At 39.5% G+C, this 26,008-nt stretch overlaps 1 protein-coding gene across 2 annotated transcripts; it reads left to right on the top strand.

The window, feature by feature from the left end:
* Positions 1 to 17,718: 17,718 nt before the first annotated feature.
* On the top strand, positions 17,719 to 25,179 carry LOC107814431 (endonuclease III homolog 1, chloroplastic). 2 transcript variants are annotated; one of them, XM_016639844.2, is made up of 11 exons: positions 17,719 to 17,937; positions 18,126 to 18,247; positions 18,476 to 18,539; positions 19,686 to 19,745; positions 20,896 to 21,014; positions 21,875 to 21,941; positions 22,571 to 22,662; positions 22,833 to 22,970; positions 23,044 to 23,148; positions 24,111 to 24,194; positions 24,691 to 25,179. In XM_016639844.2, exons 1-11 carry the CDS (start codon positions 17,802 to 17,804, stop codon positions 24,811 to 24,813), a joined length of 1,110 nt encoding a protein of 369 aa, XP_016495330.1. In that variant the 5' UTR covers positions 17,719 to 17,801; the 3' UTR covers positions 24,814 to 25,179. The 2 variants fall into 2 exon arrangements, with proteins under 2 accessions (XP_016495330.1, XP_016495329.1); XM_016639843.2 differs by having other exon boundaries at positions 20,866 to 21,014.
* The last annotated feature ends 829 nt before the right edge of the window (positions 25,180 to 26,008 follow it).

Genomic DNA, 26,008 nt, shown 5'->3' with positions numbered 1-26,008 from the left:
AAACAATGAAGCATTGATAGCATCGTAATTACTGGTGGCCCTCAATGTCTGATGGCTCCTACTAAGGATATCTTCGGTCCACTCCCAATAGCCATGAACACAATGAAATTCACCATCAAACATTAAGGAATTACTCCAGTGTACTTCTCCTTTGAGGATTCGGCGTCCTAAGCATGGGAGAGAGCTTGCTACATTTTTAACTTTGTGATTATGGGAACAAAGAGTCCATGTCTTGAATTTACGTTTGGTGTTTTCAAAAGTCCAATCTACCAAAGGAAATGGATTTTGCAAGGGTGGCCACGAAGCTGCATATAAGCCAGTTAGTGGTGTATTGATCGCAGCGGACTCAACCTAAGGAAGAGTGGGCGCTAATACTTTTAACCAATAGCGGTATCGGGGTCAATTTTCCATAGGGAGCTTCAATTTGGAGTTGAGTGTTTGTATGGTCTAGGACTATGTTTTAGCTCCTAATTGATCTTCTAACATTTTTGGTTTTCTTTTGACTATCAAATACAATATAGCAACTACAAATTTAAAGCTAAGTTATGCTAAGATCTAAGTTATATGCAATATAGAGAAAGGCACTAGGGTCGTGGCATGCATCTAGGTGGTCAACTAACTAGTAGAGATTCCTAATGCAACAATGATGAATATGGGACTTATGCTATAACTCTTGCACTTTTGCACCCACTCTCACACCTCTAGGTAGAGAGAGTGATTTTGCCCAATTGACTCTCTCGAGACCAATTGGGTAGGCCAATTTGCCCAAGCAACTCATGGTTCAAGTTGGGTAATTACTCTCTCGAGGTTTAACCCGTTAATTGGGGCTACCATTCTCATGGGTCCATACCAATTCCTTGTTGGAATTAATCTTGGTGTCATAGACTCTTTCTCAAGAAGAGTCAAGACTCACTAAGCTAGACTTAGTGTTTGCAACTACCAAATCTTAATGAAAACATAAGATTAATCCAAATAACAAATACCCAACATCATTCATGCACTAAACAATCACACCCATTAATTACCCACACTAGGGTTGAGCCACAACCCTAGCTAATGGGTTTAGCTAGCCATAATAGAAACAAAAATTAAAGAAATAGTAGATAAAATTGACATAATAATTAATTACAATGTTAATCTACTCAAATCCACGTTAATACTAGAAGAAATTGCCCAAAATAGGCTAAAACCATGTAGTCACGAGTTTAGCTCCTATCTGATAAAAAACCAAAACTAAAAAAAACTGCTCCTAAAAAGTAAAATGTTCTATTTATAATACATAGGAAAAACCTGACAAAAATACCCCTGAGGGTCTGCCGCGGACCGCGCACAAATGACGCGCGGCTGCGGAGGGTTTTGGGTCTTCATATCTTGCTTCTAGCACTGAGGACACGGACCGCACAAAAGTGATGCGCGGCCGCATGAACTTCATCCACGCGGACCGCACTGATTAGGTGTGCGGCCGCGTGGGCTTTTGAATTGAATGATTGAGTTTCTGACACTCTTAGGCGCGGACCGCAAGAAAAAGGGCGCGGACCGCGTGAAAAGGAGCGCGAACCGCGCAGCTTGACTTAAAATGGCATGGCCTCTGAACTTTTCTGTGCGGCCGCGTGGCAAAACAGTGCGGACCGCGCAGGTTGACCTTGAAAATGCCCAGCCTTTGAACTCTTCTGTGCGGCCGCGTGACAAAACAGTGCGGACCGCAAAGGTCATTTTGTTCCCCCCTTTTGTTGTTTTTTGACACTTGGCAGATTTCACTCCTTTTTGAGCCGATCTTTAGTATTTGTCATCTTGTCGCTCAAACCTACAATCAAGCGCAACTTGTAAGCATTTTGGGACTAATTTATGGCAGTTAATGCACAAAGCTTAGGTAAGAATGGGTATAAAACATGTAGAAATCACAGTTATCAACTCCCCCAAACTTAAACCTTTGCTTGTCCTCAAGCAAATAAAATGAGACCTACCCCTCAATGGAAAACACCCAAGTAATTCCTGTTTATCCTAAAGTAACCTCAACAAGCATCAATTGGGACTAACAATTGCCCTCAATGCGAATGCATCATTAACACATTTAAACTTTGAAAACTTGTGGATCAAGTGCGACACAAGAGCATCAAGAGTTGACACATTTCATCAAGGAACCTTTCTCAATTTCTTTGGTCATTGTGGAACCCAAACTCACACATCCTCGACTTTCCCTGAGTGAACCTCACTTTTTAGAGTATTTGCACACAAATCGAGGTGAATGGACTTCTCTCTCATCTCTCACAAAGAAGGCCCTAAGTCCGGCTCTAAGCACCATATGCTTGCCCCTTATGTAAGTATCCACTAATGTAGGCTTCCCTCAACTCAAGATCATATAGGGCTTTTGAGGAGTTATTGTGAAGGCTTTGGGTAAAAGTAGGACGTGTTTTTGTTCAAATAGGTTCAATCTTCCCTCAAACACTTCTTTTGATTTATTTTGGCACACTTTCTTGACCCAATTGAGTAATTCAGTTCTTTCAAGGGGTTAGAGAGACACATTATCACTCTTTATTTTGCAATTCAAACTCTTTCTCCTTTTTACCACTTTTCCACTCCTTTTTCACTTTTTTGTTGTCCTTGGATTCCCTTTTTGGTTCTTATTCATTTTTGTCTTTCTTTTTGTCTTTTTCTCTTTTTCATCGCCTTGCTTTTCTTTTGCTTTTGTGCCTTTTTGCCACATTGATGCCTTTCTTGTCTCTCCCCCAAAACTTAGACATTTGCCATTTACTCAAGGGAAGATTTGGGTGCCAAGAGAGGGTCTCGTTAAGAACGGGTATAGGCTTTGTAGCTTGGTTCATGAATGAAAAAGGTTTAATGCTCAAAAGGGTTGAACTAGGGATTATTTCATTGGTAGGTTATGGAAATTGTTCAAATTTTTGCGTTTTGGATCAAGGAGAGCCTATAATCACGTCTCAAGTCAAGTTCTACCTATGATTTCGCCTCAACAGACATTCAGGGCAAGTTTTAGACCATCAGCTCGGTACTTGGGCTCTCGATTTGAATTCTCACTACACACACTCAAGGATTTCCTAAGACAGAGTCGAGGGCCCACAACGACCTTAGATATGATTCAAGCGCACAATAGCCCAAAATGACCACATGATGATTGTTTGGTCAACACAAGAGTCTCAAGGCCACAACTTTCACCATCCTACACACAACATAATGTCTTTGACCATAGGATCAAAGGCAAATGTGCTAGGCCCAAGTGAAGCTTTGTCTGAGGTACCCTTAACTACAAAAACTTGGAAATCAAAAACAGACTCAAACCCTTAAGAAGGTTGTCACGCCATCTATCATTGGGAAGAGCCACCCGGTTCGCACAACACTCTACCCTTGGAAAGAACCGTGGCATTAAGAAAACCAAGGGCTTATTGCAGACGCCAAAATAAAACAAAAAGGCTACGAGCCTAACTTTGCAACTAAAACAAAAAAGTATAACGAAAAATAGAAAACCAAAATGAAAACCGAATGAATATGTACAAAAAGGGAGTAGAATATACAACTAGGGGGAATGAATATATACATAGAGTTTGAGAGCATCTGGAATGAACAGTTATATACAAGCCAACTACAACTACGAATGTGCAGAAAGTAAAAGAATATATACAGTAATCCAACAGTCAATCCAAATAGTAGGGCCACACCCCCACGAATAAAAGCTAGCATTGTCCCTAATGCTAACTATCAAGATAAGCACAAAAATGAAAGAAAGGATATAGAAAGGCCCCTCAAGCCTCATCTGTCACCCTGTGCTGGTCAGTGGCTCCTAAGTCCTCTGTACTAGTGGGGACCTCAGACTGGTCTCCGACCTGCTGCTGCTGTGCTGCTGGGACAGATGCCTGCTCAAGAACTGACTTATCAACTAGTGGGGCAGTGGAGGGACTCTCCTGAACTGGTGCTACCTCAATCACAACTCCCTTAGTGCTAGGGAGTTTCCTATTCTTCCTCGGCCTCTGCTCCTCCTCCTATACCTGTCCAGCTGCTGGCTCTACAGCCGAGTCCCCAAATAGTAAATCAAGTGGCAACTGATCCTCCATGAGCTTGTCCACATCCACTCTCAACTGTGTCACTGACTCCTTGGAAGCCTTCTGCTTCCTCAGCTTCTTGTGCTCCCGAGCCAATTTCTCCAATGCTTTGCCATGTGCCCCAACCGCCTTAGTCAAGGCATCTTGCGTCGCCATCATCTTTTCCTGGTTAGCCAGGATCTTCTTCAATGCATCCTCAATGGAGGAAGGAATCTCAACAGTAGTTGGCGCTCCATGTGCCTGTACAACAGTGGTCAATGTAGACAACTTGGATGTCGCAACTGACATCCAGTTGTTCAAACTAGCAAAGGAATGGGTGAGCTGGTTTGCGGTGAACCGGTGAGTCTTTGATGAAGGAACTATCAGTTCAGCTGCAATAGAAGGACCAGCTGCTGACGATGGACCTGGAGGCAATGCCTCATCCGTAGCAGGAATGGTGGAAGGCTCACTGGGCTGCTCAATGACCACTGGCTCCTCAGACTGGCCAGGTGCGGTGGAAGTGGATGCCACATTTTTCTTGCCCCTCTTCGGGTTGTCCGGACCCAACTGACTATACCATGAGTACGGGGCCACCGGAGGTACCTTGACATCATATTTCTTTTTCTTCACCTTCAATTCTCTGAAGTACAAAGAGAGTGTATTCGGGAAGGGGTAGTTTGTTTGTGTCTCATTACCCACTGTAGAAATCACTCTCGACATAATATTACCCACATTCAGAGGGAAGCCCGCCATGATAGATGCTACCAAGACAGCACGATGGAGTGGAATGAAGTGATCATGTGTAGACGGGTCAAGTCGACTACACACGAAAGTTAACCACCCTTTGGCTTCGAAGTTCAGGGTGTTCTGAAAGATCTTTTCTTGTGCTTTCAACCAGACTGGGACTGTACCCGGGGCTGCCAAGTGCTCGGCCAACCAAGGACGAACCTCCTCTTTCATTGCTAGCTTTTCTAAATATTGCGATTCATCCTCTTCTACGAACCCCAGGAATTCATTCAACGATTTGCCATCAAACATCACTATCTTGTCCCTCACTTTAGTTACTTTTGAGTCCCGAACTATATGGTGAACATTGCTATAGAACTCTTTCACCATATGCTCATTTGCCATTTCAACACGTTCTTTGAAGAAGCCCCAACCCTCTCTAGTGTGGAATTGTACTTGCACATGAGGGTTGAGAGGGACAAGATCGGCATCTATGAACTTCCTCTCCGGAATCGGTTTCCTTTTTGGCCACCACTCCCGGAATCTGTGGAAAGCAACCTCACTAACAAACCTGTCTGCCCATGCCTCCGGTTTTCTAGTGCGCTCAATCCCCCCGACCTGTGGCTCACCTCCCTCAGCATATCCTCCACTCTCCCCTGATAATGAAGCTATGGGAGATGTGGAGTATTGCTCTTCTTCTCTTGCTACAGACTCATCAGACGAGTCCGAGATGACATTAACCGGCTTCTTGGAGGAGGCTACATTATCATGATCCGGGGAAGGAGAATCACGGAGCTGAATGAAGTGGACATGTGGGTGGAGGCAGACTCCGAGGTAATGCTCCGTGAAGGTGCATACTTACTCCCTGTGGAATGAGATGCAGCTCTATCAGCTTCCCGGATTATCTTCCGGGTTTTCTTTATCAGTTCCCTGGTTTGAGGAGTGAGTTTCACAATCCGCCTGCTTTTCCTTCCTCGGGAGGAACCACCTCTCCCGGGTTGTATTTCTTTGCCCACTTGTTTTTTAGCCACTCATTTTTGAACCATTGTCTGCAAGGAATACATGTCTAACATTGTTAGTAGAAGCACATAAGGTGAAGTAGACAGTTCAGTTAAATGAAAAGAGTGCAGACAAAGTTACACAGGCAGAGGGGCGCGGACCGCACCAAAAGGCACGCGGTCCGTGCAGTATACTGACACCAACACATACCTCTCTGAATAAACCGACGCGGTCCGCACAGAAATGGTACGCGGTCGCGTTGGTTCAGCACAGACCGCACAGAAATGGTACGCGGTCCGCGCAAGTGAAATACCAAAATGTTGACCTCTCTGAACTCTTCACATGCGGTCCGTACTGTTTTGGACCGCGGTCGCGCTGGGCTCATGCGGACCGCACAAAGGTGGTACGCGGTCCGCGTAGAGAGGTTCATCATCTCTTTACTAGAGTCACGCGGACCGCGCACAAATGTTGCGCGACCGTGTAGGGCTAATTTAACTGAGCCGGGTGTTTGTTCAAATCAATCCAATTTTTGTTCACCTTCTTTGGTCCTAAGTGTCCCTACTCAGTTATTTAACAAGATTTCATGCCCATGATTAAACAAAAACACACAAAAAATCTAATCTAACAGTTAAACTAAGAAGAAAAAGACGAAAGTAAGAAGTTACACTAGTGGAGAGCAATTAAACAAGACAAAAATTAGACTATGATTAAAATGAATGAGAGTTATTACCAGGGATTAATGAGATTTCAACGATGTGCACACTTAATGTTGATGAACAGTGAAAATTATATCTCAGGTGTAAAATTGGCGAAAAGGTTAAAATGAGGCCCAAGGCCTCTATTTATAGAAAAACCCTGGGACCCAGTACCTACCTACCAGCGCGGCCGCACAGAAATGGATGCAGACCGCGCTGGATTTTGCATCTTTCACTTTAGTTGTTCAATCCACGCGGACCGCACTGTTTTGGTGTGCGGCCGCGTGGGACTTTGTCAGAGACTTGATACTTCTTGGTCCTCCAGCGCGGACCGCACAAAAATGTCATGCGGCCGCGCTGGGTCTTCTGGGTCTCAGCCTTTCAGTTGCTTACACCTACGCGGATCGCACTATTTTGTTGCACGGCCGCGTAGGCTATATTCAGAGACTGGCCATTTTTTTTTGCACATTTGCCCTGCACTGGTTCAACATTATCCCTGCAACACTTCACAAATTATCAGCTCAAAAATCCTACTCTTCAATAGAAAAACAAAGAAAAAGAAAAAGACATGGGTTGCCTCCCAAGAAGCGCCTGATTTTACGTCGCGGCACGACGCGTGTTACTATCACAGTCATTTCAAATGAATGAGTGCCACCACGTGGTTGTCGTCAACCTTTCCCAAATAGTGCTTGACACGATGCCCATTGACTCGGAAAACTTCACCATTCTTATTTTTGAGATCAATGGCACCAAAGGGAGTTACACCAACCACTTCAAATGGGCCGCTCCACTTAGACTTCAGCTTGCCCGGAAATAACCTCAACCGGGAGTTGAAAAGAAGAACCATGTCACCAACTTTGAATTCCTTCCCTCGGGCATACTTGTCGTGAAGGTACTTCATCTTGCCCTTATACAAGGACGAGCTGTAGTAAGCATGAAACCTAAATTCATCAAGTTCATTCAATTGCTCAACCTGGAGATTTGTCGCGACATCCCATTCTAAGTTCAACTTTTTCAGGGCCCACATATCCTTATATTCCAATTCTACCGGAAGATGACAAGCCTTCCCAAACACCAACCGATACGGAGACATACCAATCGGAGTCTTGAAAGCTATACGATAAGCCCAAAAAGCATCATCCAATTTCTTCGACCAGTCAGTCCTATTTGCATTGACAGTCTTGGACAAAATACTCTTGATCTCACGGTTGGACACCTCAACTTGACCACTCGCTTGAGGATGATAAGGAGTGGTCACCTTGTGATTTACCCCATACTTGGCTAGCAAAGAGTCAAAAACCCGGTTGCAAAAATGAGAACCCCCGTCACTGATGATAGCACGTGGAGTGCCAAACCTCGTGAAGATACTCTTTTTCAAGAACGCCACCACACTTCGAGCTTCATTATTTGGCAAAGCTATGGCCTCAACCCATTTCGACACATAATCAATTACTACCAAGATGTAGGTGTTGCCACAAGAACTTACGAATGGTCCCATAAAGTCTATCCCCCAAACATAAAAAATGTCAACCTCTAGAATCGTGTTAAGGGGCATCTCATCTTTCTTCAAAATCCCTCCGGCACGTTGGCATTCATCACATCTTTTCACAAAGTCACCGGCATCCTTGAACAAAGAAGGCCAATAGAAACCACAACTCAACACTTTAGACGTCGTCCTCGTCCCGCCATGATGTCCACCATAGGGCGAAGAGTGACAAGCTTCCACAATACTCAATTGCTCTTCTTCGGGAACACACAGGCGAATTACGCCATCGGTGCAAATTTTGAAAAGATACGGCTCATCTCAATAGTAGTCCAAACAATCCCGCTTGAGTTTCTTCCTTTGGTTAGAAGAGAGCTCATACGGAATCACACCGGTAACAAGATAATTGGCAATATCGGCAAACCATGGCATGTCTAGCATTGAGACCGAGAGGAGTTGTTCGTCCGGAAAAGCATCATTTATCTCAAGGTCGTCCAAAGGCCTCCCTTCCTCCTCCAATCGAGACAAGTGGTCCGCCACTTGATTTTCACTACCCTTTCTATCAACAATCTCCAAATCAAATTCTTGAAGAAGAAGCACCCATCTCATTAACCTCGCTTTTGAGTCTTTCTTCGTCATCAAGTACCTAAGGGCGGTGTGATCGGTATGAATAATCACTTTGGCCCCCATAAGGTATGGGCGAAACTTCTCTATGGCAAAAACAATGGCAAGCAATTCCTTCTCGTGACCATGTAGTTCCTTTGAGCTTCATTCATTGTCTTACTTGCGTAGTACACCGGATGGAACATTCTGTTGATTCTTTGGCCCAAGACCGCCCCCACCGCAACATCACTAGCGTCGCACATGAGCTCAAAGGGTAAGCTCCAATTTGGTGCGGTAATGATTGGGGTAATCGTCAAATTTTGCTTTAGAAGCTCGAAAGCCTCCATACATTTCTCATCAAACACATATTTTGCATCTTTCTCTAGCAATTTACACAACGGGTTAACTACCTTAGAGAAGTCTTTGATGAATCTTCGGTAAAAACCCGCGTGTCCAAGAAAACTCCTCACCCCTTTGACAGAAGTAGGGGGAGGGAGCCTTGAGATAACCTCAATTTCGCCTTATCAACCTCAATCCCTCTTTTTGAAATTTTGTGACCCAACACAATTCCTTCTTCTACCATAAAATGGCATTTCTCCCAATTGAGAACCAAGTTTGTGTCTTCGCATCGGGCCAACACACGGTCCATGTTTTGCAAGCAATCATCAAATGAGTCCCCAACCACACTAAAATCATCCATGAAGGCCTCCAATATGTCCTCGACCATGTCGGTGAAGATTGCCATCATACATCGTTGGAAGGTCGTCGGTGCATTACATAATCCAAATGGCATTCGAGAGAAGGCGAATGTTCCATAAGGACATGTGAAGGTTGTCTTTTCTTGGTCTTCCGAGGCAATGAGAATTTGGTTATAGCCTGAATACCCATCCAAAAACCAATAGAAAGCCCGGTCTGCAAGACGATCAAGCATTTGGTCCAAGAACGGCAATGGGAAATGATCCTTTCTAGTCACCTTGTTCAACTTCCGGTATGCATACCCTCCAACCCGTCACAGTACGAGTCGGAATAAGTTCATTGTTGTCATTGGTCACCACCGTCATTCCTCCATTCTTTGGCACACATTGTACCGGAGAAGTCCACGAACTGTCAGAAATTGGATACACCACACCGGCGTCAAGCCACTTGATGACTGCCTTTTTGACCACCTCTTGCATGGCCTCATTGAGTCTCCTTTGATGTTCAAGAGACGGCCTAACATCCTCCTCCAATATTATATTGTGCATGCAAAACGCGGGGCTAATACCCCGAATATCCGCCAAGGTCCATCCAATCGCCCTCTTGCGCTTTTGAAGAACCACCAAAGTGGAGTCAACCTGCACGTTAGTCAAGAAAGAAGAAAGAATAACCGGCAAAGTGAAATTAGGACCAAGAAATTCATACCTGAGGTGAGGAGGGAGTGGTTTCAACTCCAACACTGGTGGCTCCTCAATAGATGGCTTGGTGGGTGGAGTCTTGCTGTTTTCAAGATCAAGAGATAACTTTCTCGATTCATAAGAATACGAGCCCATGCCATGTAATGCCTTCACACACTCCACCTTTTTAGCATCAAATCAACATCCATGTTCAATAGCACGACCTCAAGTGGGTCCTCAACATTTGTCATTGCGTTTGTGTCATCCACTATCACCGCCGTGACAATGTCAACAAACGAGCACACATCTGTGCTATTTGGTTGCCTCATTGATTTGTATACGTGGAACACCACCTTTTCATCACCAACACGGAAGGTCAATTCTCCCGCTTCCACATCAACCAAGGCATTCCCCGTAGCTAGGAAGGGCCTCCCAAGAATGATAGGCACCTCGAAATCCACTTCGCAATCCAAGATCACGAAATCGGCCGGCAATATGAACTTATCAACACGAACAAGGACATCATCAATAATTCCCAAAGGCCACTTCATTGACCGGTCCGCCATTTGAAGTCTCATAGAAGTTGGACGAGGTTGTCTGATACCCAAGGTCTTGAAGGCCGAATATGACATTAAATTGATACTTGCTCCCAAGTCACAAAGGGCTTTTGCAAAGTTGGCACTTCCAATGGTACATGGGATAGTGAATGCACCGGGATCCTCAAGTTTCGGAGCCATAGAATGCACAATTGCACTCACTTGATGGGTCATCTTGATTGTCTCACACTCCATTGATCTCCTTTTTGTGACTAAATCTTTCATGAACTTTGCGTATCCCGGCATTTGCTCGAGTGCCTCCACCAAAGGCACGTTGATAGTCAAACTCTTCATCATTTCAATGAATTTCTTAAATTGTTTGTCACCCTTTTGCTTGGCCAACCGTTGAGCATAGAGCGGAGGAGGTCTAGGCAAGGGTGCCTTGGCTTTTGGCACCACCTGTTCGGGCATATCAATGACGTGTTCCCTAGACGGGTTCACGGCCTCTTGAGTCTCCTCCTCACCCTCATCAATTTCAATTCTCACATCATTATTTGCACTTGGTTCAACAACATCCTCAACTACCAACGAGATCTCATCATTTTGCAACTCATCTTCATCTACCGGAACTTGGTTTCCTCTTGAGGCATGCACATCACCGCCTTTTCCACTTCGCGTTGTCACTGCCATCACATGATTATTGTGCCCACCCTTGGGGTTTCCTACCGTAACACTTGGTAGAGCACCCTTTGGGAGAGTATTTAAAGACTGAGAGATTTGGCCTAATTGCACTTCCAAGTTCCGGATAGATGTGTTATGCGAAGCTAATTGGGCCTCGGAATCTTGGCTCTTTTTCATCATTTGCTCGAACATGCTCTCTATTCGACCCATGTCATTGCCCGACGAACTCGACCCTTGATATTGAAACGGAGGCGGGTTATTGGGTTGTTGATACATTAGGGGCCTTTGAAAGCCTTGCCCCCTATTACCTTGTCCACCATTGTTATTCCAACCACCTTGACCACCATTGTTGTTGTTCCAATTGTTGTTACCGTTCCAATTACCTTGATTCCCCGAATTATTGTTCCCCCAATTGCATCCTTGATTGTTGTTGTAATTCCAATTTCCACCTTGTTGATTGCCCCAATTACCTTGGGGTCTCCATTGTTAATTCCCTTGATTACCTCTATTCCCTTGGTAGTTGTTGACATATTGGACTTCCTCACTTTGGTCATCAAAACCTTCATTCGAATATCCACTACCATCATTGTTGTTGTCATATTGTTCACAATTACCTTGAGGTTGTTGTCCTCTTTGCCTCCTTTTCAACATAGAAACACATTCCATTGCGTTGACTTGGCGCGGGTTTTGGACTTGTTGCAATTGCGGCTTTGCCAATTGATTCATAGTTGTGGTAAGCTCGGCTATAGCTTGGCCATGATCGTGCAATTCCTTGTGTAAATGGATGATTGTGGGGTCACCTTGGGGCACGTTTGCTCGGCTTTGCCATGCCGAAGAGGTGTCGGCCATTTCATCAAGTACATCACATGCCTCTTGGTAAGAAAGTTTCATAAAATTCCCTCCGGCCAATTGGTTCACAATGCATTGATTTGTGGTGTTGATGCCCCGATAAAAGGTTTGTTGAATCATAGCCTCAGTCATGTCATTATTAGGGCACTCTTTCACCATTGTTCTATATCTTTCCCATATCTCATGCAAAGGTTCCGTTGGCTCTTGTTTGAAAGTTAGAATTTCATCCCGAAGAGCTGACATATAACTTGGAGAGAAGAACTTGGCAATAAATTTGTCCGCCAGTTCATCCCATGTTGTAATAGAATGATTGGGGAGCCTTTCTAACCAATCCAATGCTTTACCTCGAAGAGAAAACGGGAAAAGCCTCAATCTCAACGCATCCTCGGACACGTTTGTCTGCTTGCTACCCTAACATGTATCCACGAACCCCTTCAAGTGCTTGTAGGCGTTTTGATCGGAGGCACTCGTGAAATAACCTCTTTGCTCGAGCAAGGTCAGCATAACATTTGTGATTTGAAAGTTCCCCGGTCGATTTTCCACAGGGAGCTTCAATTTGGAGTTGAGTGTTTGTATGGTCTAGGACTATGTTTTAGCTCCTAATTAATCTTCTAACATTTTTGGTTTTCTTTTGACTATCAAATACAATATAACAACTACAAATTTAAAGCTAAGTTATGCTAAGATATTAATTCTAAGTTATATGCAATATAGAGAAAGACACTAGGGTCGTGGCATGCATCTAGGTGGTCAACTAACGGGTAGAGATTCCTAATGCAAGAATGATGAATATGAGACTTATACTATAACTGTTGCACTTTTGCACCCACTCTCACACCTCTCGGTAGAGAGAGTGATTTTGCTCAATTGACTCTCTCGAGACCAATTGGGTAGGCCAATTTTCCCAAGCAACTCATGGTTCAAGTTGGGTAATTACTCTCTCGAGGTTTAACCCGTTAATTGGGGCTACCATTCTCATGGGTCCATCCCAATTCCTTGTTGGAATTAATCTTGGGGTCATAGACTCTCTTTCTCAAGAAGAGTCAAGACTCACTAAGCTAGACTTAGTGTTTGCAACCACCAAATCTTAATGAAAACATAAGATTAATCCAAATAACAAATACCCAACATCATTCATGCACTAAACAATCACACCCATTAATTATCCACACTAGGGTTGAGCCACAACCCTAGCTAATGGGTTTAGCTAGCCATAATAGAAACAGAAATTGAAGAAATAGTAGATGAAATTGACATAATAATTAATTACAATATTAATCTACTCAAATCCGCGTTAATACTAGAAGATATTGCCCAAAATAGGCTAAAACCATGTAGTCACGAGTTCAGCTCCTATCTGATAAAAAACCAAAACTAAAAAAACTGCTCCTAAAAAGTAAAATGTTCTATTTATACTACACAGGAAAAACCGGACAAAAATACCCCTGAGGGTCTGGCGCGGACCGCGCACAAATGACGCACGACCGCGGAGGGTTTTGGGTCTTCATATCTTGCTTCTGGCACTGAGGACGCGGACCGCACAAAAGTGACGCGCGACCGCATGAACTTCATCCACGCGGACCGCACTGATTAGGTGTGCGGCCGCGTGGGCTTTTGCCTTGAATGATTGAGTCTCTGACACTCTTAGGCGCGGACCGCAAGAAAAGGGGCGCAGACCGCGTGAAAAGGAGCGCGAACTGCGCAGCTTGACTTAAAAATGGCATGGCCTCTGAACTTTTCTGTGTGGCCGCGTGGCAAAACAGTGCGGACCGCACAGGTTGACCTTGAAAATGCCCAGCCTCTGAACTCTCTTGTGCGGCCGCGTGACAAAACAGTGCGGACCGCACAGGTCATTTTGTTCCCCCCTTTTGTTGTTTTTTGACACTTGGCAGATTTCACTCCTTTTTGAGCCGATCTTTAGTATTTGTCATCTTGTTGCTCAAACCTGCAATCAAACGCAACTTGTAAGCATATTGGGACTAATTTATGGTAGTTAATGCACAAAGCTTAGGTAAGAATTGGTATAAAACATGTAGAAATCACAGTTATCATGTATCAACTAGCAATCTGGTCTCCATTATACTATCTCTGTGCTCTGAAATTACAAGATACTTGGACGTGGAGGAAGAGGATGCGAAGTCTCTTAAGTAAACCATGTTCAAGCTGCATGAAAAAAAAATTTAGTACCTAAGTCCAAAGTGCAGAGTAACAATAATGATCTTTAAAGAGCATGTATAAGTTTGCCTCATACGTAAAAAAAAAAGTATGTTCGTGTCAAACTTTTTTTTTAGATTTTCGTTGCGAAATTTTAAAGGTGTTCGTCTCGAACTTTTAAAGGCATTTGAATTTTTAAGATTTTCATTTCGAACTTTTAAAAGTCGTATGTTTCGAACTTTTAAAGGTGCTCGCCTTGAACTTTTCAAGGTGCTCGTTGTGAACTTTAAAGGGTCATCATTGCCGACTTTTAAAGATTTCTACCACGAGCTTTTAATGGTCTTCGCAATAAGTTTTTAAAGGTCTTCATCACGTGCTTTTAAAAGTCTTCACCATGAACTTCTAAAGGTCTTCAGTGTGAACCTTTAAAGATCTTGACTACGAGATTTTAAGGATCTTTGCGCCAATTTTTATGGGTCTTCGCCATAAATTTTAAAGGTCTTCGTCGCAAACTTATCTTCATCTCGAACTCTTAAAGTACTTCATAGTTTGACGAAGTTACTTACATTGTCTAAAAAAAAGAGACAACTTAATAAAAAAAACACGAGAAATAAAGAAGAAATTACCTTCAATTCTTTCAAGCGCCAAAGGCCTACTCGAACAACTTGCAAACACCATAAATTGATGTTCAATAAAGGAAGAGCGTACATCTATTTATAGATTGTCAAAGAGACTATCGAGAATAAATTCTCGATGTGGGACTGTGCAGTTATCTCCTAAGTAGAGTCAAAGTACATTTACCATTCCCAGTGAAATTGGGCTAGCAAAGCGGTTGTTAGTCAAATTCTGTAATCCAGCTAAAATTGGGGAAGTTTATCACGTTTTGCGGGATTTTCGTTCTGTCTTTTCGTCCAAAGTCCCCAATGGACTCACGTATACACACTATTAGCATGTGACACATGCAACAAATAACTTTTATCCCTTCACAATTTTATGGTGTGCATATTTAAAGATTCTTAATTTACTGGACTCACGTGAGAAGAATTGGAAAGATCCAACACTTTGACTTTAGAAATATTTTATATGACAAGTGCTTTAATACTTCAAGTAAGCATATTATCCCTCGAAGGTCAACAGTGTTGTGGGGTTTATTAACTTTGCAAATGTATAAGCTCTTATACGAGTATTCAAGCATGAGTACTTCAAGTCTTATCTTCGAAATCCGGTAAGGCTACACCTCAACAAGCCTTGAAGTAGGGGCATTTGTAGGCAATTAAAATTTGATTAAATTTAAATCCATAAGAAATTTGAATTTAATCTTAAATTAAATATATTTTGGTCCAAGAAAAATTCTATGGACTAATATAATTAGAGTAATTATTTAAATTCAATAAATATGGATTTAATGAATATGTCCAAATGGGTTGGGCTAGCCTATTTAATTGGGTTATAAATGATGGCCCACTTTATTTAGTACAGGAAGTCATATTATCTTAGAGGCCCAGCTTGTCGCTACGTGTCAAATGACAGGGCATGCCAAGCCAAATGGAAAAGAGCCAATAAGATCATGCCACATGTCGAAATGACAAAGCATGCCAAGTCGAATTAAAAGGCCAGTGAAATCGTGCCATATGTGCAAGTGACATGTTTTGGCCAATCAAATGCGGTTTTGTCACGCTTCAATTTGATTGGTCGAAAAGAGTTTGTTCTCATCGCAACTCTTCTCTCCCACAGTTATAAATAGGGGTCTTCATAACTCAGAAAAGACACCGAAAGTTATAACAAAAATCAAAAGAGAGCTTGTGGATCAAACGTTGCATATCTCTCTAAAAGCTACAAGCATTCAAGTGTTCTAAGGATTAAAAGATCAATACGAAGATTCAAGAACAAGCTGCAAGCCCTTTGATTAAAAATACGTCAAGATTAAGATCAAAACTCAAGCACTTGGACTAAAAATAAAATAAAATTCAAGATTAAGTTCAAATGCTCTTTTATTTACTATTGGAAAGAAGAATCGGAGGATTCATAGAGATTGTAACACTCATCTTGTTTGAAATAAAATACTACAATTGTTGCAATATTTTTTAATCTCGAATATTTTCTTGACGCAGTTTATTGTCTACAGTTTTTCTTGAACAAATTAATTTCTGCTTCTGCTTCTTGGAAGAAGCTAGAATTTTCTTCTTCTTTCCAAAATCAGAAAAAAAACTACTTCGGCTGCTGGCCAAAAGTACTTCTCCTACTTGGCCAAACAACTTAAATTTCTAAAAAAAAATTGGAGGAAAAAAAGTATTTTTAGCCTTCCAAAAGCTTGGCCAAACGGACTCTTAAAAGTAGTACATAGTATAATTTTTGGTTGAAAGTTAAACTCACATTAAGAGCCTGTTTGAAAAGCCACCTAGGAATTGGATTTGGGTGTAATTGCACAGTTTGACATGTTTGTCTGGCCAATTAATTACTTGGTCAGCATGGAATTGGGTGTAATTGGAGGAGTCAATTACACTCTCCAATTCTCAAGAGGGAGGTGGGAATTAATGGTAATTACACTGTGTAATTACAAGGTTACTTTTTAATTTCTTTCCTTTTTGTTTTTATTTTAATTTATTTTCTTTATAACTTTTTATTTCTATTATTATAATTTTTTCTTTTTAATTTCTTTTGAAATTTTAATTTTTTTTGTTCATTATTTATTTTTTATTTCTCAATCTTTACTTCTTTGTGATTCCATGTAATTGCTTATATTTTATTTCTTATTTGTTTTATTATTCTAGTTTTTAAAACTACACCTCCTAATATTAGAAATAATGAGTCATTAACAAACTTGGTATATAATGAGTGATGCAATTAAAGTAGAATTTCGTTGTTGAATGTGGTTATAGACTTATTATGTTTCCTAATCATAAGTTATGTTGGAATTTGACATATGTTAAACTATTTTTTTTGAAGGATTTTGAAATTGTATTATATTCTTGGTTCTAATTTACTTGTTTTAGTAGCATTGACCCACATTGTATGTTGTTCATTTATTAGTTAGAATTGATAGATTAGTTTTGTTAAAAATTTGAATAATGTTATGATATTATATTTATAAATATTAATTTATTTTATCAAACATGCATTTCATGATATTCTTCCAAAATATATGTTTTTGTTTTTGTAAGTAACTAAACCAATATTATTAATTTGAAAAATATATAAATTATTTTTGCAATATTAGTTATAAATATATGATTATTAATTAATATATATTCACGAAAAAATATACATCTTAAATACCAAAAATATTCTCTTTTTTATACTTATAAAAAATCATTTATAGGCATATATTTATTATATTAACTTTTAAGTTTTGATAATTACTTCATTTAAAATTTAATCTAATTGTGTAATTACACTTGTGCAACCAAACAATAAACTTATAATTATACTATGACAAACAAATAGGTCCTTATAATTATAATACTTTGTAGTTACTAGGTTATGTAATTACTACAGTAGTAATTATACCAATTCCAATTAAGGCTTTACAAAGAGACCCTAAATCTTCTACTAAATAATAATCAAGGGACTGGAATTGGAACAACAACAATTATGCTTCTGCTACCTTATTTTCACTTTTGGAGAAGGGTCCGAAAACCAAGAAGCACCCCCATAGTTTGGTTTTAGTCAAAATGCCTCTCTGTCTTCTGAGAAACACTGCACTTCTTCCCTTATTTGTCCCTCTTCGGATTCAAACCATTTCCTCCGCCAAAATGCCACGAAACCGAAGCTCCTTCAAGCGAGAAACCCCCTTTGATAAAAATCCAGGTCAGTCAAAAAATAAAAAGAAATACTCGACTTTTCAAAGCATTCCCAGTATTAATAACTTTACTTTTGAAAAGATAGACGTTCACATTGAAATATACAAATAATAGGAGTAAATTGATTGAGGGGTGGGGGAGATTTCAACCATAGTTGGAAATTTAAGTAATACTATTATTAAGTTTTATGTGCAGGTTCTGAAGGCTCAGGTGGTAGCTCCGTTCCTGAATTTCGTGTTTTCGTACGGAAAAAGAGAGTGAAAAAGACTCTGGAAGTTATGGACAAAGAGGTCAAGGAAGAATCTTCTGGTAAAAAAGTATGTTACTCCTATATCTTTATTATGTTACTCCTATATCTTTATTATGTTACTCCTATATCTTTATTACTTTTGGCTTGAAATAGTTGTAATTAAGTGCATCAATAGAGGGAATAGACTTTTCAAAACTCAATTACTTATGAGCTTTTGAAGGTAATTTGATCATTTAGTTTTCAGTGACATAAAGGAAAAAGAACAACTTTCTAATTTTCTTTTTGAATTTTGCAGTTTGTTAAACTGCCTGATATAGAGGATTTTTCCTACGTTAAGGACGATATGTATTCTCAGTCAAGTAAGTCTCGAGTCTTTATTTTGACTCCATAGTTATTCTTATCAATTATATAGTTTTTGATGAAATAAATGAATGCAATTGGATAAAAATTTTGCATGATTAGACAATGAAGTTTCTTATCATAAGATTAAACAATGAAGTTTGAACATGATTTTGTATAAGTTTTTATTCGAGTACAAGAACACTAAAAAGATACAACTTTAGAAATACTGTTAATTAGATAGAGTGATTGTTGAAAAGAAAAGGAAAAAATACAGAATATCCAAGTTATGTAGTTAGCTAGTGCTAAATAGAAAAGTGAGAGGGTGTACTTGTTTATTGACTCGAGGAGCAAATTTCTTTCAAGTTTGAGTTAGTGAGACCAAAAAGATCGCATGAATTGACATGAACTAACTCTTGGAAGTTAAAAAAGAAGGATAAGTTAGAAAAGATATCAATGGAAAAGCAACAAAAGTGATAGGAGATGACTAATTGAAGTAATTAATGCGATGGAATCTTTATGACCCGTTGGATATCTTTTCTTTTTTACATAGACATATTAATAGTGAGGAACTGACTTAGCACTTTGACTTCCAAGGTGATCTGAAATGAAAGGAAAAGCATTTTAAGGCATGTAAAAATTAAGTTGTATAGAAGAGCGAGTTGAAATTGCATTGTGCAAAGAATTAGAGTGTTGAAGAGAGATAAGAGAGGAAGTACACGACCTAGTGTTTGCAAGTCATGTTATCAAAAGCTTATTAGTAATAGAAGATCTGTAGATGTGGCTTTTCAATGGCACATATGACAGCCTTTAAAACACCGATCATTTCCTGACTAATAATTACCTAGTTTCTAAGATAGAAAGTATGTGCTTGCTCACTCATAAAGAAAAAATAAAGGATGAAAGTATAAGCACGTGTTTTGTGAGCTAGTGAAAAGGGCCATTTTTTGGATTTGATAGGGGGATAAAATTTTGAAGGTTGAATTTCGATGTTATTGCCATTTCTCTTTTTCATGTTTGTATAAAGTTTCAATGTGTAGAACTCTGTCACTGTTACAAGCTTTCAGTCACCTCTGCATCTCTGCTTTTGCTTTCCTATCGGCATTTGGGCTTCCCAATTTCCTCGTTTATCATCTGTTTTGCCAATCATTCTTTACGTTGTGCAGCACCTGCCGAAACTGTGCATTTGACTGGAGAAAAAGCTCTATCCCAGTTGACACAAAAAGGTAAATGAGGTAATCCAGAGGTTTCCATTATTGTTTCTGAAGCAGGAATAAATTTAGAGACGTCTTTAGCCTTGTCTCTTCGGATATGCATCATTGGTTATGCTGATGAGCTTTGGATGACGGTCGAAAGAGATGATAGATTATAACTGTCAAGAATTGTGAAAAATGAGGTTTAGGAGGTAATACAAATATGCACTTAAAGAAAAGGAACGAACCTGCCAGCTAAGGGGGATAAGTGTTAAATCTACAAGAAATCCTTCTCCTACTTAGCTAAAGGTTCAAAAGATCGTACAACTCAATCTCAAATCTGAAATGGAGAACCTCCTCTAATCTCCGTTCCTTCATGTCACTGCAAAGTGGTATTTTTGGATGTAACAGACCTCCATCTCTAGGATCAAAATTTTAAACAGATCTTACCTCTAACCTAATATCACATTCACAACTATAAGCCTGAAGATAATCTACTTTTGTTGAAACAAAACTCACAAATCTATAAAACTTTGAAAACCCAACTAAACATGAATTATATATCGTCCAAATGGCTGTTTGGTTGGTCAAAAGCTCAAGTCTGTATAGTTAAAACCGCGGAACTATTTCTCCGCGAACTAGCTTGTCAAATCAGATGGTGAATGGCTTTAACTTCTAGTAGAAGAGTCCAATTTAAGGGATAAGCAATATTATGTCATTCATTGGTTTCATTACTTTTAATATTCAGAACTGACGACCTCAATTGACACGTAGAATAGAAATTTGTAATATGAAGATGTTTTTTTCTTTTTTGGATAAGGTATGAAGATGTAATACTTGTACTACCAAAGTGAATAAAGAAGAAAAGGGAAGAGTTCTTAGCTCCAATTCATTTTTCTAGACACGAAAAAATAGAATTGGCCTCAGTCTAGAATTAATGAGATTTATTTTGATGCTTTAATAGAATTCTGTTTATTATGTCTTGTCGCGGTTTGCTAATAGCAAGAGTTTTTTTGGTTTATAACTTACACTAGTTCGTTTGAAATAAAAAGGACTTAAAAGCATCCTTATTCGCAACTGTACATTGTGTTGAGCCAATGGGCACTTTGTCTTGTTTAACCATATCATTTAGCTAAGGTCTTTTGAAGGACAGAAATCAAAAGCGTCAGTTTCTCTGATTCAGTACGACCGCCTCTGAACTGGGAAAAAGTTCTTGAAGGAATCCGCAAGATGAGATCCTCTGAGGATGCACCTGTAGACTCCATGGGTTGTGAGAAAGCTGGGAGTTCTCTTCCTGCCAAGGTGATACTTATTGTGCACTAATTGAACTCAAAAGCATATTGTGATGGTGTAAAGAAAGAAAGTTCTAGAATGACTCCTAGACCCTTGAACGACTCACTACAGATTACTACAGATCAAATGATAACTCAGGCAAAGAAACAATGTGTTCTCCGAAAGATAATTCTTCCTTTTATATATATGTATAGCAGCACGCAGTAGCAGCTGAAATGGCTTTACAAAAGAAGATAACACCTATAATGAGGATAGAAACAATGTTATTCTGTAGAGGTAAGAATGAAAAGGACAAGGAAAAGAGTAGAAGTTACACTAAAAAGGGTGTAGTGGTACCTTTTTCATGTGAAATTAGCAATCTCTAGCCTCCTTTTGACTAACTAATGTCAGAACTTTAGGTGACACGTGTGCCATGGAATTAAATTCCTGAGCAGGAGAAGAGGTGCATGATTTCGGCAATGTAGAAGAGTATCCATGTATTTTACCTCAAAAAGGAACTATTTTACTCTGGAAAAGGGCGAAGGCAAAACATTTTTGGTGAAAGAAGTTCATCAAAACATACAATTATTGGATGTTATCCTTTTATCTTGTTATGTGAATTTAGGTGTTCAACTAATATCCTGCTGATTCAGTGTTTTGCCTTCTTTAGGAAGCTATTATTAATAAACTGTTTTTCAGCAACAGGCTCTTAGATGCGTTTAACAATAAACTCTTCTAGTTGTTGACTGAGAATTGGCTTTACGTCCATTCAAGTTTCGGAGATTGTATCCGTTGCTGACTCTTTGGTGGAGAATTTTTGAATTATTGATGACTTCTGGATGCCCGATCTTGACTTTGTTGCTAATTTTGTCACTTAATGTTTTCATCAGGAAAGAAGATTTGCGGTCCTAGTATCATCACTCTTGTCAAGCCAGACCAAAGATCAAGTTAATCATGGCAAGTTCTAAAGTTTCTAATCTTTTATTTGAAAGCTCTCTTACTGATGCTGTACTCAACTCTGATGTTGCCAATCCTAGTTATATTGTGCCTGATGTTTGAATTTGATTGTCTAAGATATTTGGTTTTCTACTGATTATTACATCTTAAAATCAAAAAATTTGTCATTGTCTTTGTCCTTGTCTTCGTCATCTTACCCCATTTTGCTCCAGCAGTCTTAAAAAAGCGTCTTCCCCTAAATTTCAGCATTCCTGCCTTTCCTTTTTATGTTTCTTTATTTTATTTCAAGAGTCTTGTTTTCTCTGTTGATTATGGCAAAAAAGATCTTTGCTGATATCCCGCAACCATGTATAGTGAACTTTTCTGTCAAATCTCCATTTGTAACTTGAAAATTCCTAAAACCTGTGCAAATAGAGGCCTTTCTATAAGTTCAGGTTTGAAATAAGTATTAAATATAGGATGGAAAAACAGTTGCTATGAATGAGATACATGATTTTTGAGTTGAAGTGCTAAATTATCATGTGGTGTCATTACTAAATTACATAGTTTTCGTTAGACCTAGGTCTGGTTCAAATAATCTGTAATTATGTTATTTTTTTTGCATTCATTAAGGCCTTATTATCATACAGGAGCTATCCAGCGTCTCCTGCAAAATGGCTTGCTTGCTCCAGATGCCATTGACACAGCAAATGAAGAAACCATCAAGAGTTTGATATATCCGGTAGGCCTCCTTTTACACCAATTACTTGCATACTGTATTGCTTTTGCTAGACCTGGATTAGCTGAAATGCTAGAAAAAATTAAGAAAACATTCAGCATTGTCCTTTATATCAACATGTTCGAGAGTTTTCTGAACATTGATTGGTAATGTATGCACTTTTTCCCTTTCAGGTGGGCTTTTACACGAGAAAGGCTAGCAACCTGAAAAAGATAGCAAAAATTTGTCTTTCAAAGTATGACGGGGACGTTCCTAGTTCTCTGGAGGAATTGCTTCTACTCCCAGGAATTGGTCCCAAGATGGCTCATCTAGTAAGGAAGTTATGTTTTTCCCTATTCCCTTGTCATCCTCACTTGTAAACCAGTTGGATGTATTTCCCTTTAGGTTATGAATGTTGCATGGAACAACGTTCAAGGGATATGTGTAGATACTCATGTGCATCGAATTTGCAATCGGCTTGGATGGGTATCACGTCCCGGAACAAAGCAGGTACTCTTGATTTACATCTGACAAAGAGTACATCTAATGTCTCAGGTCTCTGTGATTCTCACTTTATGGACGCTACTTTTTTCCAACTTTGACTAAAAATTCATATGGGTTGAGGAAAGCATAAAATATATGGAAGTCCCAATTAAAAAAGAAAAGTAGAAGAACCTTTAAACTTTTGCCTTGCTTTAGCTTTCCATAATTATGGATTACCTTTAAATAGCAGACTTATGGTGTGGGGTTTGAGCACTGGTTTAACCATTCTGGGATATAATAATTGTGGCCAACTACATTTTAGGCCTGGTATAAGAATTAAATCTTGTTGAGAAACAGTTGAATTTCTCTTAATGTTCAACAAAGCATACTCCAAGCAAGATGGATAAGTTTAGTTCCTCCAACACGACCATTGAACGAAAGTTATTCAACAAATTTGATCGATAACAGCATAAAGCATAAAAGATTTGATTGGTTTGACTTGCAATTGCTTCACCTAATGCAGAATATGAAAAGTGACCTAATTCAAGGGATGATCTTGCAATTAAAGGAAAAGTGTAAAATTGAATGGTTAGATTCAGATTCATGAAAACAGGACGTAGAAACATGCGGAGCCTGTTGTAAGAAATAATGATAGCAATGAATTTGACGTGACCAGTAAGTGGAGAGATAAAGAAATTGTTGCAGAGACTTCATTCTCCCTTGTTGTACGCCCTACAAGGATCACATGCTCTGGCTGGACAAATTTAGTCTTTTTCCCCTTAGTTCTTTTCTTTACTTTTACTTGGCCGTCCTCTATTAGACCAGTACAACTAGGACAAAAAAAACTGAATGTCTATGGCGAGTCTGAAAGAGGGGATCCAAAACTTAAGTTGCCTTCCAAAATGGTATTAAAGGATCTATCAATTATTTAATCATATCATAATTCATTGCATGAATGTTTAATTTCCTACTTGTTTTCTCTTCGTTAGGAAACTAGAACCCCTGAGGAGACTAGGGAGTCCTTGCAGCTTTGGCTTCCGAAGGAAGAATGGGTGCCTATCAATCCTCTCTTGGTATGTACACGATCTATCTTCATTGCTGGCATAAATTATAGCTACTTATATAAATTCTCCATCGTTGTAATGCAAAGCTACCAAACTGGTGGAGATTCTTGCATGGTTCTTTTTCATCTTATCTCAACGTAAGTGGATGCACAGTATTTGGTGAAAGTTTCTTCGAAGCAGCACGTATAGACATTAACAAGAGTGCTGCTCATAGAACATAGAACAAGGTGTCTGACTAGGGAATGTATCTTGATAGCTCAAAAAGCTCAACATATTTGCTTGAATTGATTCCACAAAAGTGGGAAGTTGAGGAACTAACAATCTCAAGACTCTACATCTCTTCTTTGTTGAAACTTTTCAGCATCTGAATCCAGAAGACTATTGCTATAGTTACACCAAAGTAGACGATTAGCTTTTATATATTAAACTATTTCTGTTTTTAGGTTCCCCTGCAAATCACTTTTTTTTGGCCCAGTTAACATAGTTCTATTGATCTTAAAAACAGGTAGGGTTTGGACAGACCATATGTACTCCTTTAAGACCACGTTGTGCAATCTGTGCGGTAAGTGATCTCTGCCCATCCGCATTCAAAGAGGCGTCAAGCCCATCTTCCACTGCCAAAAAGTGACATGATGGATTTTAACAAGTTTAGCGGTGAGGATACAGTTTTTTGAGTCATTTCTCCCAAAACATTTTCACTTGGGATTTAACGATAGAAAATCCTTTGTGCTTTTAGCTCATATTTTGTACCTGCCATATAAACGTCTATGCTTTTTTCTTCCTTCTTGGTGGAATGGGAAGGAAAGTTATTGGTTTTGTTTTGATGGGAGACTGTGAAGAAGTTGACAAACTGGCAAAGTACACATTGTAGCATTTAGATCATTTTGTACAGTTCAGTTCACTATCCTACACTCCACAACGGGTGTAAGAACAGATACTCATATGAGATTAAGGGAAAGTTATTCCATGATATCAGTATTTTGGATTGATACTATTTGCCTCTTCAAAATGTGGAGGAGCAATGTATTCCAAACGTATATCCTTCTACCAGCATTTCATTCAATTTCTTTTCTTTCTATTGTGTGGAGGGTAAGAATCGAATGGTTATTCTGGAGATGTTGATGAAGATTATCTCAGTTTGGCACATTGGGACAAGGATTATCATGGAGGTTAAAAGTCATATTAGCATGCACCATATTCACCATATCACGTCCCTTATCATAGTTTTGATAAAACTTGTAGGAGAATTTATTTTTTGGAAGACAATATTTCTCAACTTACTCTGTTAATCAGCTGACTAATAACTACGTGGATGCGAACTAGCTGAAACGACTATACTTTTATTTTCATCGCTTAAACAAACTACTATAATGAAGCAGAGGTGGATCCAGGATTTCAAGAGGACGGGTGCATTATTGTGAAAAGGTGGATCTAGAATTTATATTTGACGTGTTTAGCTTTAGTCTCTTACCATGAACCTACTATACTTTTGAAATTAAAGGTTCAAAATTATATTCTTTTTAAAAAATTTGTGATTTTAATGAATATATTTATACTCCGTGCTGAAATGTGAGATTTGAACCGCCAATTTCACTCGTAGAGGTGCACTCAATAATTATTGCACCATAGGAGTCTTTGAGCATAGGTGCTTGCAGATATATTTAAGTAATTTTGAAGTGATGTAACATTGTTGTACATGGTTTAGAGAGGAGTATGGGTTCGCGTGAACCCATATCCTAAGACATAGTCAATTGAAAATTATTTTTGCATCCACGATGTAATTTGTCAACGTGATTCTAGATACTGCCCATACACATGTCAAA

Source organism: Nicotiana tabacum, chromosome 8, assembly GCF_000715075.1.
Source record: "Nicotiana tabacum cultivar K326 chromosome 8, ASM71507v2, whole genome shotgun sequence".
In the NCBI taxonomy this organism is placed as follows: Eukaryota; Viridiplantae; Streptophyta; class Magnoliopsida; order Solanales; family Solanaceae; genus Nicotiana; species Nicotiana tabacum.
The sequence above is the reverse complement of the archived record's forward strand: the minus strand, read 5'-3'. Positions and strand labels throughout refer to the sequence as shown.

Coding starts and splice junctions, on each gene's coding strand:
- LOC107814431 (XM_016639843.2), top strand. CDS start 17,802: ATGCCTCTCTGTCTTCTGAGAAACACTGCACTTCTTCCCTTATTTGTC. Junction 18,540..19,685: donor CGATATGTATTCTCAGTCAA/GTAAGTCTCGAG, acceptor TACGTTGTGCAG/CACCTGCCGAAACTGTGCAT. Junction 23,149..24,110: donor CACGTCCCGGAACAAAGCAG/GTACTCTTGATT, acceptor TCTCTTCGTTAG/GAAACTAGAACCCCTGAGGA.